Source organism: Microtus oregoni, unplaced genomic scaffold, assembly GCF_018167655.1.
Source record: "Microtus oregoni isolate MIOR12 unplaced genomic scaffold, Mior012 000004F_ref0000308, whole genome shotgun sequence".
In the NCBI taxonomy this organism is placed as follows: domain Eukaryota; kingdom Metazoa; phylum Chordata; class Mammalia; order Rodentia; family Cricetidae; genus Microtus; species Microtus oregoni.
Window position 1 is genome coordinate 31,066,229 of NW_024543063.1, and position 18,692 is coordinate 31,084,920.

Here is an 18,692-nt window from a genome sequence, read left to right on the forward strand (position 1 = left end):
TTTTGTTAGCCTACAGAGCCCAAACAATATGGCAATTAGTGAAGAGAACACACTTTTACTAGACCACATATAAGAAAGGAGGCTGGTAGGGGCATTCTCTCAAGACACAGCCTGACCCGAAGTTTGCTAGGGTTGAGTCGACTGAAAAAATGGCACATGTTTGGATTCCTAGTGGCCCTTCTCTCTAAAGTCCCTTCATCCATGGGCCAGAAAAACAAGACAGCATTCACAGGCTATAGCCTAAGTGCCCTGCTGCCCTCCTCAGTTCAAGGACACACTACAGACAGCCAAGCTAGTGTCCCACCAGCCCTGAGGCGTCTCTGCTCTTGAACTTAACAGTTCTCAGACTGACCTTTGCTGCAGACTTGGGGGGAATGCCATTTACTCTCTGAGCCAGTCACTCTCTCCCCATCAAGTTGCTGAGGACTCTGGGAAAACTCAAATAGGCGCTGAGACAGAACCTCAAGGACTGGAGAAGGGCATCCAGTGCCAGCACAGGGAAGGGTGGCCCTTCCATCAGATCACAGGAAACAATCACAGCTCCTGGGAGTTCTCATTTATTCTGGGTTGTGTCCTTCATAGGCTGCTATTGTGCTAGGGCTCCTGTGTCGGTAGTAAGGGCCCCAGTCAGCCTGTTCATGAATGGTTCTCTGTTCTTCATTTTCAGGGAGGCCATAGCTGATTAGCGTCTCATTTGAGGCTTGGGTGATGATGATCTGCGGAATGACATTTCTCTTCTTGCTCGACTTTTGTTTTGTATCAGATTTGTCTAGAGGGAAGAAAACATCCATCCATTTAGTGGGTGTGTGGAAACTTCTTCCACAATGAAGATAAGGCCTGTTTTAGCTCCCGGTAATGGAAACAGATTCATGGCCAGTGGGAAAAACAAAACCAACTGCCTGATGGTTTGATTCCACCACTCAGACAAATTGACAGCTTGGAGGGGCAGCTGTGAGTACTGGGTAGACTCATGCAGGAAGAAACAGAGGAGACTACATTTCACAAACTGCAGGATACCTCCGGGGTGATGAGGACAGGCCACGACATTCTTTTGAGTCTTTAATACAGACAAGCTAGGATCCCACCAATCCCAAGGCCTCTCTATTCTTGAAATTAACAGTCATTTTTCTTTCTGACAGGGTTTCTTTGTCTCAAAACTCGATCTGTAGACCAGATTGTTCTCGAACTCACAGAGTTCTGCCTGTGTCTGCCTCCCAAGTACTGGGACTAAAGGTGTGTGTCACCACCACCTAGCAACAGATACTTCTAAGACTGGCATTGTCTCCAAACTTGGCGACATGTCATTTACTAACTTCCAAGTGCTTCCACCACACACCTTCATGAGCAAATGAACAGAGAGTACTTTAAATGCCCACCTGAGTCACAGTGTGAGCTGCCGCCCGGTGACCTACCACTGCACAGCTGGCTATTCCCAACACACACGCTAGTCAGACCTTCAGGATCTCCAGATTTACTGTCTGAACCAGCCACCCTCTCCCCATTGAGCTGCCTGGTCAGAAATGTTAGAGGGCTCAGGTGCCTAGTCTCCAAAGAATTCCAATTTGGAAAACCTTTCTGTTCAGAACTTTATGAATCAAAATGTTCTAGAAATAGGCATTCCTGGAGGTTCATCGTCTCATAATGCTTTGTCTGGGTAGTTTTTATTTTTCATTTATTTATTTATTTATTTATTTATTTATTTTGTATACAAAATTCTGTGTGCGTGTATGCGAGCAGGCCAGAAGAGGGCACTAGACCTCATTACAGATGGTTGTGAACCACCATGTGGTTGCTGGGAATTGAACTCAGGACCTTGGGAAGAGCAGGCAATGCTCTTAACCGTTGAGCCATCTCTCCAGTCCTCAAGGTAGTTTTTAAACAGACAACAACAACAACAAACCAGTAACAGCAACAATAAAAGCCTACAATCTGACAATTCAACAATTCCTTTGTGTGTATACTATGGCTTCAAGTTTGGTGTTTTTATGAGATTTCTGTGTGTAAATGTATGTGTGTGTGTTTGTTTCTTTTCTTTCTTCTTTTTCTTTCTTTCTTTTTTTTTTTTTTGTTTTTTGAGACAGGATTTCTCTGTGGCTTTGGAGCCTGTCCTGGAACTAGCTCTGTAGACCAGGCTGGCCTCGAACTCACAGAGATCCGCCTGCCTCTGCCTCCCAAGTGCTGGGATTAAAGGCGTGCACCACCATCGCCCGGCTTTATTTATTTCTTTATTTGGTTTTTTGAGATAGGATTTCTTTGTGTAGCCCTAGCTGTCCTGGAACTAGCTCTTGTAGACCAGGCTGGCCTTGAACTCACAGAGATCCGCCTGCCTCTGGCTTCTGAGTTCTGGGATTAAAGGTGTGCGCCACCACAGCCCGGCTTATTTGTTTCTTGAACTTTTTCTTTGGCTCTTTTTCTTCTGTTTGTTTTGTCCTATTATGGTTTGCTTGTATTTATCTTACCTATTTTATTATTGTCTAGATGCCTGTTTGTATCCTAATGAGAAGAGAAAGAAAGGGTGTGGATTTGGATGAGTGGGAAAGTGAGGAGGACCTGGGAGGAGTTAGGGGAGGGGAAACCATAATCAGAAGATATTGTAGTAGAAAAATATTTCGATAAAAAATAATTCAGGAAATAAATAAATCAAACAAAACCTATATATGTAGATCTAAATATTGTACATGCTTGCTTCTTGTGCTTCCAGAGAGTTCACGTTCCTGCACCATCTGTGGAGCAGAGGCTCCTCTTTCAGCCGCCTTCTGCGCTGTACACACAGCCCTGGGCCCTACGCCTATCTGGGCTTCCCATCCTTTGTGTGACCAACTCCACTGGTTCACACAGTTTATGACCAATGCCTGACAACAGCTTAAGGGAGTGGTGTATTTTGTCTCCTAGTTTAAGAAGGGATACAGCCCATCACGTCTGCAGGTATGGCTACCGGAAGAAGAGACAGTCGTGCACTCAGTGCAGCCAATCGCATGGATACTGAGTCTTATTTAGTTAACCTTATCTAGAAACCTTGTCACATACATGTCCCTGGTTTTGGAGACAAGGCCTTAACCATGTCGGCAGGGCTGTCTAGAACTCAAGCTTCTCTTGCCTCCACCTCCTGAAAGCCGGGAATATAGACAAAACACTTGATTTAAGGTTCTTGCTATATGGTATCTGCACTGTTTAACTTTTTGAGACAGTCTTACTATGGAGCAATAGCTTGCCTAGAACTTGGCCTTGAACAATCTTCCTGCCTTTGTTATTGGGATTACAGGCAGGCACCACCATGCCTGGAACTCCTCAGTGTGTCTCTCTGGTGCCGGTCATACCACAGTGGCATCCTGAGCTACTTTATTACTGCATAAAAATTACTTCAAAGTTGGTGATTTTTATCAGTGCCCATTCCTACAGTCCTTCAGTCTTGGTGGCCCAGGAAGTCAGGCACAGCTTGGCTAGGATTCTGCTCGGAGCCTGAGTCTACATTCCATGGACGGATTTGATTAGGGTCAGGGTTATTTGTGGCTCCAATACTGAAGCCGCATTTCCCCTGATAGTATGGTCAGCGCTAGGCTTCCAGAGGCCCACAAGGGGCGGTATGAAATAGGTTCTGCTATATATCTTTATCTGGCTTCAAAGAATGCTGGAATCACAGGTGTGCGCTATCACATTTTAGACTTTTTTTTTTGGAGGGGTGGTTTCGAGACAGGGTTTCTCTGTAGCTTTGGAGCCTGTCCTGGAACTAGCTCTTGTAGACCAGGCTGGCCTCGAACTCAAAGATCTGCCTGCCTCTGCCTCCCCGGGGCTGTGATTAAAAGTGTGTACCATCACTGCCTGGTGCTATTAACTTTTTTTGACACACAGTCTCATTATGTGGCCTGAGTTGATGGCAAGCTTAATATCTGTCTGTGTCAGCCTCTTGACTGTTGGGATTACAGGCGAGAGCCACTAAACCTGGCTGCAAGTGATTTTTCACTGTTTGGTTTGAGTTTTATAGTGTTTATAATGTTTATAGTGTTTATAATGTTTATAGTGTTTATAGTGTTTGGAGAGATTTTTTTTAATGGTATGTGTGTGTTTTCATGTGTGAATTTTGTTTTGTTTGAGACAGGGTCTCTCTAGTCACAGCTGGCCTGGAACTCGAAGAGATTTCTCCTGCCTCAGCCTCCTAATTGCTTAGATGACAGGTGTTGTACCACCATGCCTATCTTGAGTAGATGTTGTTATAGTGTGGACATATTCTCCAATATCATTTAGTGATGCCATTCTTCCTTTCAAGGCTTAGAATGATGCTCCTCATGGAGAAATACAATTCAATTTGTTGAACTTATGATCCTCATATTTCTACCGCCCAAGTGGTGGGATTACAAGCACGCAGCACCAGGTAAGATCTGTACTGTACTGGTGATGGATCCCAGGGCAAGCAATCCATTAATTGATTTACATACCAGTGCCCACTTTTTTTTTTTTTTTTTTTTTGGTTTTCCAATGCAAGTCTTCACTTTGTAGCTGGCCTGGAACTCACTATTTACACCAACCAGCCTGGCCAAAATTTACAATGATCCATCTACCTCTGCCTCTTCAGTGTCAAGATTAAAAGTGCACTACTGAGTTCCACCCCACCGCCACTTAAAAATTTTAAACATTTTATGTGTATGGTTATTTTGCCAGTGCAGTGTCTGCAGAAGCCAGAAAAGAGCCAGAGATCCCCCTGAACTGGAGTTAGAGACAGCTGTGAGCTGTCATACAGATGCTGGGATTCTCTGGAAGAGCAGCCAGTGCTCCCAGCTTCTCCCAAGCCCTACGTTTTATATTCCCGCTTACTCATGTGGAAATAAGCTTTCTACAGCAGGAGGTTACACTCACATCTCCTAGTGTAACTTGTATAACCCTGCCCTTTTCTGCTGATGTTCACGGTCAGTGTTATTGTGCACTCACCCCTCCTACTCCATGTATTCTCCCTATTTTCTTAATCCGTGTGCATTTCTTATACTGGACTATAATAATTAGAATTATAACTTTTTTATTCTTTTATTTTTAAAATATTCATATATTCAGATAGTTGCAGAAGCAGCAAGAACTGGTCCCATGCTCCCTTTGCCCAGTTTCTCCTGTGGCAGCATCTCACTTTATTACAGTTCAACAGCAGAATTGACCTTGATTTAGCGAGTATACAGGCATATGCTCATCCATGCACATGTAAAGCTCCATCTGATAGGACATAGGATTCTTCCACCAGAGAGACTCCCTCCTGATGTCCTTTGGGTCACACCTTGTTCTTTTACCCCAACATCTGGCAACCAAGTCAGTTCTCCATCTTTATAACTTTGTCATCTGGACAGTATTCCGAAGAGAGTAGTAGTCATGTCACAGAAGGTGAAACTTTTGGGGTTGCCACTTTCTCCTCACCATATTTCGGTTTTGTTTTCAGTGGTGCTGGAGATGGAACCCAGGGCCTCCAGCATGCTAGGCAACTGCTCTGCCACTGAGCGATACTCCAGCCCAGAATCAATTCTTTATTATTATTATCATCTGCTATCCAAACGGACTCTTAAAATGACCTAGCTCAGATCTACAGATTGCCTTTGGTTCATGACAATCCCCTCCTTTTCTTTTTAAATTTTGAAGTATATGTGCGTATCAGATTATGGATTTGTGCATGAATGCGGTGCCCACATGGGGAATGCAGTGCCCACATGGGCCAGAAGAGGGCTCGGGTCTCTTAGAACTGAAATTAAAGGCAGCTGTGAGCCACCCACTATGGGTGCTCAGAACTGAACTCAGGTCTTCTGGAATAGCAATACAAAATCGTAACCACTGAGCCGTGCCTTCAACTCCTTTGATGTCTTTGCTTGCTGAAGAAATTGTATCATTTGAGGGCACAGAACTTTCAACATTCTAGAATAGGCGGCTTATAAACTTGTAGTGTGCCTATCTCTTTGTGTAAGGATAACACCCCCCCCACCCACCAGTTGCCACAGGGTCTTAGTGTGTACCTCAAGCTGCTTGGAATGCATGTCCCTCCTGCATGGGCCTTCTGAGTTCTGGGATTACAGGAGTGCTCTATTGCTGAGAGCCAAACTTCTTGACTCCATCATGTACCCCTTGGTCTGACTACTACTGCTGTGAAACAACTAACTCCAAACCTCAGCAGCTTACAACAACCACTTTCTCACTGTCGTGGGTCAGGAACTCAGGACAGGCTTGTCTAGCCAGTTCCCACTGTGGCCCAAGGAGTAGGTGCAGTGTTGCTTTCTGGGCTGGGTTCTCTGAAGACTTAACTGGCATGCAAGTGCTGCTGGCAGCGACGGGCTGTGAGGCCTCAAAGGCTAGACCCTAGAATACCTAATGTTCACTCAAGGGTCCAGCCCGGGACTACAAGGGCACAGACACCAGGATGCCTAGCGACGGTTCTTCTTAGAGCCTCAGAGTTGGACAATCATGTGTCAGTTTTGCCTGCATGTATGTATGTGTGCCGTATGCATGTATGTATGTGTGCCGTGTGCATATCTGGTGCTCACAGAAGTCAGAAGAAAGCATCAGCTCCCCTCAAATTTGAGTTACAAATGGGTGTTGGGAGCTGAACCCAAGTCACCTTGCAAGAGCAGAAGTGTTCTTAACTGCTGAGTCAATGCTCCTGCCCCAATTTTATTTTGGGACACAATATCATATAGGCCAGGGTGGACTTGAACACTCCATGTTATGACAGATTCCCTTGAACCCAGGCTCCTCCTGCCTCATGTGTTGCTTACATGTACTTGCTAGCACACCTGCTTGTCTGTAGTGCTAGTGAAGGAAGCCAGGCCTGTGTGCTTTGGGCATGGTAGACACTCTACCAACTGAGCAATATCCTTAGTCCTCCCCCTTTTTGAAAACAGACTTTCACAATCCTGCCCAGGTCTGGGCTTCCATGATCCTCCTGCTTCGGTCTCCTGAGTAGCTCGCACTACAACCCCATGCCCAACCTGCTGACAGTTTTACAATCATTTCCAAATGGACACGACAGCTCATGCCTGGAACCCCAGGACCTGGGGAGCCGAAGCAAAACGGCTGTGGTGAGTTCAAGGCATCTCATAGAAAGGAAATCACAACATTTATGGACATTTACATCTGATGTCATGTTTTGAAGGTCCCTCCAGGGTCGCATGGATGAGGGGCTTGTTCTTTGTGACTGTTGAGCTCTGTCATCTTTCCTTCATGACCACCTGCTTTTCCTCCAGAGGTGATGCTGTGTGACAGGTGACACTAGTGGCTTCCTTGTTGGCCAAGCTTGTCTATTCTGATCCCTTAACTCTCTTCCAGCACTTCCAAATTTGCAGAGCTGAACCCGTCTTAGAGAGGCTGGGGAAGTGACACCTACCTCAGAAAGACTTCCCTGCCAAAGGTAAAGCAAGGTCCAGAGTCTCTCTTAAGAGTCGTGTAATCTAGCCGGGCGGTGGTGGCGCACGCCTTTAATCCCAGCACTCGGGAGGCAGAGGCAGGCGGATCTCTGTGAGTTCGAGGCCAGCCTGGTCTACAAGAGCTAGTTCCAGGACAGGAACCAAAAGCTACGGAGAAACCCTGTCTCGAAAAATCAAAAAAAAAAAAAAAAAAAAAAAAAAAAAAAAAAAAAAAAGAGTCGTGTAATCTTGTGTGCTTATGGTACCTGCAGCACTGTGAAGGAAGCCATTCTTGACACCGAAGATGGAACACTGGAACATGAAGGGTCCTTGACGCCAAAACCATGCTGATGAGTAAGTATGGTGGATGCCTGGCAGGACATCGAGCCACTCGGTGATAAAATCTTATTTAGTTGGCTTTTCTGTACTTAGCTAAAAGCACCGTGGGGAGCAAGCATCTCTTAAGCCTCCACCTAGGTGTGCAGCCTTTGCTGTAACCCTTCTATGAAGGGTTCCTAAGTTTCAAGGCCAGACTTCTTTCAGTCCCAGCACCTGAATTCCAAACTGCCTCCAGCTGGGTAGCATTCAAAGGTCCCGTGGTGCCTCTGTCCGAACCACCAAGCACTGTTCCTGCCCGTGCCAGGCTGGTCCTCTCTCACCTGACTCTTGACCCAGCCCATCTTCCCCTGCATCTCATCAGAGCGTAGGTTCTACGCTTTCTACCTCCAATCTTTCTGAGTATCTGTGGCCACTGCTTCTTCTCTGGTTCCCAGCAAGGAGTAGGTTCCCCTAGTGTTCTGTTTTTCATCCTGGCCTTGATTCTGGAAGCAAAAAGACCTTCCCAGAGCATACAGTTCCTAATACCTTCCTTGCCTTAAACACTTAACAGATCTACCTCCAACAATCTGTACTTAGGCTTTGTCCTGCTTTTGTGGTCTCATTGTCACCAATTCCACACTGAAGGTGTGGTCACATTGCTCAGCTATAAAACGAATAAAAATGCCAGGCCGTTTGCTACAAGGTGAAGTGAAACTGGCAGCAAACTCACCTTCTGTATCTGCCAAATGCTATGCTTGGGTCTGGATGAAAAGAAACACTTTTGTCCCAGCCATGATCCTTTTGTCCTCATAAGCCCTCCCACTTTTGTGCTAGGCTGAGGGAGACCATGCCCTCCTCACAAGTCACACTCCAGCCTGGGCAATTACCCAATGTTCTGCTCCAAGCTGTAACATGTTGAAGGGATCACAGTGGAACCAGAGGTCATCCAACCCTCCTGGGGGACATTGTATGGATCATTCAAAAAATTTCTTCTTAAATTTTCTTTTTCCTTCTGAAACGGTCTCTGTATACATTGGATACCCTTGAAATCCCTGTCCATGCCTAGAACGGACTCAAGCTAACAAGCTTAGCTGTGCTCTTGTTTACCTGACTGCAACAAGAATCCTGTATCATTAGAGTCTTAGAAATGGGCCCCATCCCAGATGCCTTGCCATGGCAGGTCTCCTCGGGTCTCCTACCTTCAGAGGAAGTGGAAGGCCTTGAGTGCTTGGACGTCCCTGCCGCGAGCAGTAGGCTGTCGGCAGGTTGATTCAAGCCTTCCTTGTCAAGCTGCTTCGACTCCTTTTCCATTGCTTTCTCCTTAGATTTTGCAACAAAATTGGTAGGGACCGTCTTTTCCTCCTCAACTGAAACACATGGATAATCAGTTAGACCTACAACCCAAGGATGCCTGCTCGGAGGGCGGGCCTGGTCACCAGGCGGCGCCCTTTACCTGTCTTCTCTCTGGGTTTGCTTTTGGACTGGCCCATAGGTGAACCCGCCGCCCCGGCCAGGGGGCCTTGAGGCCCAGTAACCCTAGCGACTCACAAACCAACACGCCCCTTTGGGCGTTCATTACCATGGCAACCGCGTGCCCTAGGAGACGTGCCAAAGCCCCACCCAAGGACCGGTGCCGTCTTCTCGCGAGAGCCGGCCGCACGACCGGAAACGCAAGCGACCCCGGAAGTCCTCCCGGGCACAGCTGGTCCATAAGATCTCGTCCCCTTCGCCGCCCAGAGGGCTTCACTACCTGATTGGCCATGGACGGTAAGGGGCCGTCTCCTACTTAGGGTTCGGAGCGGGATTCTGCGGACACCCCGGCCTCAGCCCCATAACCCGAGAGGACCTAGCCCCGGCCTCAGCCCCAGACCCCGCCCCTGGGCCTGGGATCCTTTCGTCTCGACCCTACCTCGCGACCAGGACCCGCCTCTTGCCTTAGGTCCAAACACCGATTAGACCTGGGCCTAACTCCGGCATATCGACCAGAACCGGTTTCGGTTCCTGAGCCTTTACATCCTAGCTGAAACCCTCTCCTGGGCTTCCATCCCTCAGACCAACGAGAGCTACCTCGGGTTCTTGACACCAGACCCCAGCCAGGAACTACCCCTGGATCTCGTTCCTTACCCAGATCTCTCCAGGACTGGACCCCAAACCCACGACCGAAACCCCGAATTTTATCCAAATGACCTCAGATCCAGGCCCTTCTAGCCATCCTCCCTGTTTGTTTTGTTTCTGCCTTGGGGACTCCGGAATGTTCAGGGACCAGAAAAGGTGCTGGTTGCATATTTTGACCCCTGAGTAGTACCCAGAGAAATAGTAATAATTCAGATACAAAGGACTTCAAATACCAAGTGGTAGGATGTGGGTTCCGTCCTAGTAGCTCCATTTTATAGGCGCTGCATGTCCTATTCTCCCCTTACCCTGTAACAGGGTGGGTGGGAGCCACCCCTAGAAGTATGACTCACTTCCATCTGTCAGAGTTCCGAAGAACTCCTGAGTGGACGTTGCAGGTTTTATGGGCTGGTGTGATAGAGTTTGTGTTTGTATGAGACGGGGTCTCCCTATGTCGCCTTGGCTGGCCTGCATGTGACTGCAAGTACCAGACTGGCCTTGAACTCAGAGATTTGCCTGTCTCTGCCTCCCCAGTGCTGGCAATGAAGTTGTGAACAGCCATAATGAAGTTTTTACAAACTGTTTTCTGAAACGCAGAAAGCTGTGTGATTGTCATGGAGGAAACGTAAGAATTCTTTACTGTGTTCCTTGGACAGAAGAGGTAGCACCCTGATGTCTCAGCAAAAAAGAATTTTTGCGGGCTGGAGAGATGGCTCAGTGGTTAAGAGCACTGTCTGCTCTTCCAGAGGTCCTGAGTTCAATTCCCAGCAACCACATGGTAGCTCACTACCATCTGTAATGAGATCTGGCGCCCTCCTCTGGCGTGTGGGTATACATGGAGGCAGAAAGTTGTATACATAATAAATAAAATAAAATAAAAAAAAAAAGAATTTTTGCATCACAGTTCACTGTGCTCTGGTGAGGGAACTTTCCTGAAGCTCACATCAGGTTTCTCCAGCCCCATTAGAGTCGAGATGAAAATACAGGTTGAGATGGGAGAGATTTGGCCAGGGTGCTAAAGCTAGTGAGAGAGCTGTGCCACGCCTGGGAGACACTGTTTCTCCTGTCACTGTGCCAGGCGACTTTTGTTTCCGAGAGTACCAGTCAGTTGTGGCAGCCCTGGCCATAGCTAGTCCTGCACTGAGTGGTGGTAGATGGGTAGGTCCACAGTTCACTATGCCCAGGCAGGTCTCTGTTGGGCCTTGTTTTGCATTTACAGACCATCAGTGCCTTATTTTGGACTGGTAGGGTAAGCTGTTTCAGGAATCAAATACCACAGCATTCTGCAGAGTGGCTCACAACTGCAATGCCAGCTCTTAGGCGCTGGAGACAGAAGGATCCCCAGTTTTGACTGCCTAGGGAGTTTGAGGTGAAATCCTGTCTCAAAACATCAAAAATAAATAAACAAGAAATTGTGTTTACCTGTCTCAAGTTTGTGAATTAATAGCAGGTTTGGTTAGCAATTAGTTTTTAAAAATATATTTAAATTCCCTCCTTGGCTTACTATGGGTAAAGGGACAATGGGCTGGGCCTGATGCTGTGACTTAGAAATGACATCTGTCATGATGACCTAAGGCTTACCGCCTTACCAGTTTTATCTTCAACTGCTGCGGGCTGGAGAGATGGTTCGGCCCTAAGAGCACTGGCTGCTCTTTCAGAGGTCCAGAGTTCAGTTGCTAGCAACGTATTGTGGCTCACAACCATCTGTAGTGGCATCTGATGCCCTCTTCTGGCAGAAAGTTGTACACGCAGATAGAGCACTCAAAAAAAAAAAAAAAGTAGATACATCTTTTTTAAAAATGCCAATAAAGAGCCAGGCGGTGGTGGCGTACGCCTATAATCCCAGCACTCGGGAGGCAGAGGCAGGCGGATCTCTGTGAGTTCGAGGCCAGCCTGGTCTACAAGAGCTAGTTCCAGGACAGGAACCAAAAGCTACGGAGAAACCCTGTCTCGAAAAATCAAAAAAAAATAAAATAAAATAAAAATGCCAATAAAGGCATTAAAAAGAACAGCTGTTAAGTGCTAAAGACTAAGTTTAGTAGTAAAGGCAAAGTGTCTTTTGGTTTTTGGGGGGTTTTTTGGTTTTTTTTTTTTTTTTTTTTTTGGTTTTTCGAGACAGGGTTTTTCTGTGGCTTTGGAGCCTGTCCTGGAACTAGCTCCATAGACCAGGCTGGCCTCGAACTCACAGAGGTCCGCCTGCCTCTGCCTCCCGAGTGCTGGGATTAAAGGTGTGCGCCACCATCGCCTGGCACCCATGTGTCTTTTGTAAAGCTGAAAGAAATGTAAGCCACCATCTCCATTCTGATCATGGCCAAGAGCTGCATTTTGAGATAGGCTGGTACAGTCTTGTGTTCCCGAAAACAAGTTTAGTGAGGGTCTTTGTTGGTTTGGAGCCCCTGTCTAACATGGATCTACTTTCTGACTCCATTACTGGGCCTTCCAAATGCCCCAGGCAAATCCCATCTGTGTCTGTCTCCTGTGGGCCAGCTCCTAGCATCTGCAAGGATCTCACAGAGTCCGCTTGCTTGATAGATGTGCTACTTGCTACAATTTTTTTAAATGTATTTTTTTTCTGTCTTTGCAGATACCCTGTTCCAGTTGAAGGTTTGTACAAGACCACCATTCTTCAGTCCTGTCCTAGCAAACAAGGAAAGAATTACAGCGGCGCTTGGAACCCAGACACCCAGAGTCATGGGCAGATTATCATGGTTGAACGACTGCCCTACAGGGCTCAGACTGCTTCCCAGAGCCAAGATCATTCTTTGATTTTGGCTAAGTAGAAATAGATCACTTAGACTTGTCCATGAAGACTGAGTGTGTTATCTATAAGAAACACAATTGGGGTGATAAGGACATGCCTTGGTGTTTTACTAAGCTTTTAAAACCACACGCTGAAATTTAAACACTTGGAGAGTGTTATAGGCGACTGAATGTGCCTCCAACTGGGGAGATACTTGGATATAACTAATAATCCATGGCATGTTTCTGCCACTTTTAAATGCCTTGCAAACGATACTAAGGGTTAACTTTATCTTCTTTTTTTCTCCCTGGCGCCAAGGGTCTGGGCATGAGTAAGGTTACAGAGTTTGTGTCACTCTGAGGCTGTCGGGTAGTGGTCTGATGCCGTAAAGGGGGTCAGTGTTCGGGCCTCGTTTACTAGTGGCCAGGACCTGGTCTCCAGCCCTTGGAATATGTGGCCAGAGGGGTGGGTATGACATCATTTTCTCTTGTTGGCAAAGAAATGAGGAAGCTGTATATGCCGAATTCTCTAAAGATAGCGTTCAAGATTTACTACTTGGATAGCCTGGAGAAGGTTCCCAGGTGACTTTCTGTGAGTTCAAAGTCTTTCATAAGCAGGGGCAGCATTGGTGAGAGTTTCCTTGCCGGCCTTCCACTCTAGAGGAGAATATGGGTTGGGGTTTTCTAGATGATGGACATTTTAGGATGCCCACTGTAGCCGCCTCCTTGCTCACTGGTGGGGATCTTTCCTGATGCTGTTACAGTCTCCCACAGCCCACAGGAGTTGTCAGGACTCAGGTTTTGATGCTTTGTGCCTCATCCCTGGGTGAAGGATGCGCAGAGGCAGGAGGTACAGGGAGCAGGGCCTAGAGGGTGAGCTCCACCTGCGAATCTCAGGATGTCGTCCTTTCCACTCAGTTCACAGCGAAGCAGCTAGAGAGACTGGCCAAGAAGGCAGAGAAGGACTCCAAGGCTGAGCAGGCCAAGGTGAAGAAGGTGTGTAACATTTCTGGTTTGGGTTCTTCTTCCCCAATCCCCTTTATTTTATTTTACTTCATTTATGTTATTTTTGAGATTGAGTACTGTGACCCAGGTGGATCTGGAACTTACTCTGTGTTCCAGTTAACATCAAACTTGAAATGTTGCTACTTCACCCTTAAGATTGGTAGGATTTCAGGCAGGAACCACCACAGCCAGCTTTGTTTCCCTTTGTGTTGCTGTAATGTCTCCTTTTTGTGCAACACTCCCCAGTGGTAAACCTTACCCTGGAGGGATACACAAGCTTACTTACGAATTGTCCTCAGTGAACATTTCCCTATGAATCTTAGGCCCTTCAGCAGAAAAACGTGGAGTGTGCCCGTGTGTATGCTGAAAATGCAATCCGCAAGAAGAATGAAGGTGTAAACTGGCTCCGCATGGCGTCCCGTGTGGATGCAGTAGCATCCAAGGTACAGACAGCTGTGACCATGAAGGGGGTAAGTGCCTGATCATGGTGCCATGTGGCCAGCATGTGTTGTAGGGTACAGTGAGCAGAGGGAAGCTGAACCAGCAGTGAGCCTAGGCTTCAAGGAGTACTGCACACAGGAAGGCCTCAGGAAAGCCTGGATTTCATAGCATCCTACCATAGACTTGGAGTTACATGGGCCGCTTGGTCACAGCAGAGATGCCCTGCAAAGTAGAGAGACTCATAGAACTTCACTGTGTCATCAGCTGCATCCAGTGACTGTGCTGAGACCCTGGGTTCCCATCAGAAAGTCCTGATGACCTGCCCCCAGTTTGCAGCCCTAAACTATCTTTAACTTTGTCCTTGTCTCTAATTCTCTTCTATACCAGGTGACCAAGAATATGGCACAGGTGACCAAAGCTCTGGACAAGGCGCTGAGTGCCATGGATCTTCAAAAGGTGTCTGCAGTGATGGACAGGTTTGAGCAGCAGGTGCAGAACCTGGATGTGCACACGTCGGTAGGTGGCCATTGCAGTATGGCTGGGCAGTGGGTCAGGGTGGCTGGACTGTGCTAGACTCAGGAAGGCCTTGGAGAAGGAAGGGGATGGGACACTGCCCTTTCTGGGGAGGCACACATGGTATAGACAAGCACACAGGAATATGAAAGTGTCACAGAACCAGGTGAACCCAGGAGCGGGACTGCCTGGATATGGGACAGGAAGGTCCAAGGGAGCCAGAAACATCTTCTTAGAGAGAACCCTGTGAGAAGCAGTGGGAGTGGGCAAGAACCACAGTGGAGGTTAGGGAGATGGCCCGGCAGGTGAAGTGTCACTTGTGCAAGCCCGAGGGCATAAGTTTGTGCTCTTGGCAACCACATGAAAGCTGGGTGTGTAGGGGTCTTAGTGCTGGGGCCAAATACAAATGAAATCCTCGGCTTTGCCACCCAACCAACATGGCTGAAGCAGTGAACACTAGGTTCCTTGAGACACCTTGTAGGACACAGTATCGAGAAGACAGTTGATGTTAGCCTCTGGCCTTCACATGAGCACATACACATGTGCATGTGTACACCACACATATCCACAACAAAGCAATTGCAGTGAGCATCATGGTGCTCTGGCCATCCTGCCCAAAATGAACCTCTCCGTAGGTAATGGAGGATTCTATGAGCTCTGCCACCACACTGACCACACCTCAGGAGCAGGTCGACAGCCTCATTGTGCAGATTGCTGAGGAAAATGGCCTAGAGGTCTTAGACCAGCTCAGCCAGCTTCCAGAGGGCGCCTCTGCTGTGGGCGAGAGCTCAGTGCGCAGCCAGGAGGACCAGCTGTCTCGAAGGTAGGACATGCCTCGGTGAATGTCATAGTACTTGCTCTGGTGTCCTGTCTTGGGGCCATGTTGGGGACCCTAAGGACTTTGTGGGCTGGAACCCAATCACACAAAGACCCATCACATTTGATTGGACTGTTGGGAAGGTGGAGGGAAGACCCCTGTCTCAGCTTGAACAGTTCCCCCTTGCATCAGAATGCTGCAGTCAGTCCCCCGTAGCCAGCAGTTAGTACCGGATGTGTGATTACAGATGTATCTCCACACAGCTCACTGTAGAAGGGGGTTGTGTGCCCTTCCTGAGATTGTCACAGTGTGTAGCCGTCTCAGCATCTTTCCACATGTTATCCCAGGACAACTTTGAAAACCTCAATTCTGGGTTCATGTCTAGTGCTCTACACAGTATTTCAAGTTTTCAAGTACCTCTGCCCTTTGCTGCCCCTCCCCTTTTGTTTATTAGACAGGGTTTTTCTGTGTAGCTCTGTCTGTCCTGAAACTCTGTGGACCAGGTTGGTCTTGAAACTCACAGAGATCCACCTGCATCTGCCTCCCAAATGCGGGGATTAAAGGTGTGTGCAATCACTGCCTGCCATGCCTTTCTTACCATAATCCCTTTTGTTGTTTTCCAGGTTGGCTGCCCTGAGGAATTAGCATGCCCTTGGCAGGTGTCGCCTCCCTTCTGCCCCGCTCTGCACTTGACTTTCTCCAACCCTTCATAGCTGCCTTGGCTCTTTTCCAACCTGCCAGGCTGGGCGCCTTAGAACTGAGCCGTAGGTTGGGCAGTGGGCCTCTGTCCTGATACTGAATTTGCACAAGTGTGGGTGACTCATGTGACTTTGTGGGCCACATCTGGAAGATGGCAAGCTCTGTGTTGTCCTCTGCCAATGTGGAGTTGACAGGGTTTGACCAGCAGATGTGTGGACTTCAGCCCAGTGCTTCAGGGCCTTCAGTTTCCAGTGAACACACACCTGCTGCTTGCTGTGGCCAGTGAAGATCAGAGCGAGTCCTATGCCAGGTAGTTCCTGGGAGCCTCTCCCTGACCTCTGCAGACAGGAAATCCTGTTGAGTGACAGCCCTGAGTAGGTTCCTGTGGACTTTTGTGTACCAGAGATGTCCATTGCCACCAACACTGGCTGGGGCCTTACAGGTGGTTCCTCTCCTCCATGTTCCCAGGGCTGAGTTTGTTCCTTGGCTGCCACTGCCAGCCGGCTGAGTCGGCCAGGGCTTTCTGCCCCTCAGCTCCCTTCCCAGCCTACAGAACTGTCATCCAATCTCAAGTCCAGGTGTTTCCTCCCTAGAGATGCTTACCCTTCCTCAGCAGCTGCCTCTGGAAGGGCTTGGGGCCACTTGGGCTGCACGGTCTGTGTGATGGCTCCAGGCCTCCAAATCACAGCCTTTCAGGCCTTTTAAAACTTCTCACTCTTGAATGTGAGGTCCTCTGACTCTTCTGTTCTTTTACATACAGAAGGCTGCCCTTCTGCCTTCTCCAGGGGAAAGTCAGGGTGTCTACCAAGGGAAACCGGGATAGTAACCTTTGGCTGCGGTCAGCTCTTCTACACCCTTTTGCAGTGGGAAGCTGGCAGGGAGAGGGCAGTGAGAATGCCTGGGGCGGCCCTAGGCTGTGTGCATAGGCCGCTGCTGTATTTCTCTTCTGAAGTTTACTCCTGTTCTTAAACCTCCTGGTGATTTTGTTCCTTTGCCAAAGTGGAAGGCACACAGCAGATGGGGTGTGTTTGTCCAGCCCTCGTCACAGGCTGAGCAGGGCAGTACTGCCTGCAGGGTTACACTCAAGCTCGGATACCTCACCTTGACTTGCTGTGTTTGTTTCTTCCTGTTCTGCATTTCGGGGTCCTCAGTGTTCCACATTACAAAGCTTGTGTTGGGGGCGGGGACCAAGGTACAGTCTAACCATGGGCCCCTCAGGCTTCCTGAAATCAACCTGCATGACAGGTGTTGAGTGTAACTGCATTCTCTCGGAACAACTTGTGAGCTCCCTGAGTCCTGGAGGCTGCAGGATTTTTGGAACACTAGTAGATTTCAAGATGCTGGGCCGGGTTCATCCAAATGGGTGTATCTGCCTTCAAAATGCTGTTGTAAATAAATACATTGATTGTTGGAGAATTTCTCAAGCTTTGCTGTGATGTCTTGGGTGGGGCTGATGAACTGTGGGTTCGACCCTATGTGGATTATCCAGTGCCCCACCTCAGGATGAATTCAGAAATGGGGAGGGGAATGGTGTCCCTGGAGGCCTGGTTCCTGAGGGAGAGGGGAGGCATGGGTGAATGAAGATTCTCAGGCCACACGTAGTGGAATAGTGGAATCAGAATCAAGTTTAAGATTTATTTTAAAGTATTGATAGAAAGGTTATTGTTTGAGAGGCTTCCTTTTGGCTTCTGAGCCCCTTGAACCTGCTGTCTTGGGTCTCAGCACATCCTGCTTCCCAGCTTCCCCATCCCTGCAGGGTCCACAGGCTCCTTTTGGCTTCTCTGCCTTGACGTCCAGTCACCCCCGATTCATTTTAGAGAGGAACCGTGCTTAGGAACTGACTGGGGGCCTGGAGGATGACTCCAGAGTGCATGCTGTACGAACATGAACAAACGAGTTTGCATTCCCAGAAGTCAGGCTTGACCTGGGCCATGGCGGGGCAAGCCTTTGATCCCACTCGGCAGGCAGAGGAAGGTCAATCTCTGAGTTACAGGCCAGCCAGATCCATAGAGTTCCAGAATAGTCAGTAGATCCCTGGAGCACACATGCCCGTGGGCTAGTTAAATCCTGAATTGGTGAGTCCAGATTCGGTTGAGACCATGGCTCAAAAGGTATAGTGGTGGCTCAGAAGTTAACAGCACTGGCTACTTTTCCAAAGGTCTTGAGCTCAATTCCCAGAGCCCACGTGGTGGCTCCCAATCATCTATAACTGTAGCTCATGGGATTTGATGCTTTCTCCTAATATACATGCAAGGAAAACACCCATATACATAAAATGCATAAATAAAAATGGAAAGTTGGAATGTGATCAAGGAAGGCAACTGATCACAATACAAAGTTAACCTCTGAACTCACGCACACAGCAAACAAACTGATGCTGGTCACACTGAAACTTCAAGCAGCATGAGTGGCTGACAAAATGCATGACCGTGAGTCTGTGACAACATCAGGACTGTATATTATTAACACTGTAAGAGCCTAGCTTTCGTCCTTATCCGTTCCTTGAAATGCTTTTCTTTGACACGGGGTATCAGTATGTAGCTCTCGCTGTCCCAAAACTCACCAGGGAGATCATGATGGCCTTGAACTCACAAGATGACTCCTTGGTGTCCAGGACTCAGGGAGCTCACAAGTTGTTTCTGAGAGAATTCAGCTACTCTCAACACCTGTCACGCACGTTGATT

General features: G+C 48.0%; 2 protein-coding genes across 2 annotated transcripts; one reads left to right on the top strand and one right to left on the bottom strand.

The window, feature by feature from the left end:
* Window positions 1-297: 297 nt before the first annotated feature.
* On the bottom strand, window positions 298-9,199 carry Spata33 (spermatogenesis associated 33). Its single transcript, XM_041650849.1, has 3 exons — window positions 9,136-9,199; window positions 8,882-9,049; window positions 298-769 (listed from the first exon to the last, which is right to left on the bottom strand). Exons 1-3 carry the CDS (start codon window positions 9,170-9,172, stop codon window positions 558-560), a joined length of 417 nt encoding a protein of 138 aa, XP_041506783.1. The 5' UTR covers window positions 9,173-9,199; the 3' UTR covers window positions 298-557.
* Window positions 9,200-9,331: 132 nt separating this feature from the next.
* On the top strand, window positions 9,332-17,426 carry Chmp1a (charged multivesicular body protein 1A). Its single transcript, XM_041650943.1, has 7 exons — window positions 9,332-9,449; window positions 12,379-12,398; window positions 13,452-13,529; window positions 13,862-14,008; window positions 14,367-14,495; window positions 15,128-15,315; window positions 15,933-17,426. Exons 1-7 carry the CDS (start codon window positions 9,443-9,445, stop codon window positions 15,952-15,954), a joined length of 591 nt encoding a protein of 196 aa, XP_041506877.1. The 5' UTR covers window positions 9,332-9,442; the 3' UTR covers window positions 15,955-17,426.
* The last annotated feature ends 1,266 nt before the right edge of the window (window positions 17,427-18,692 follow it).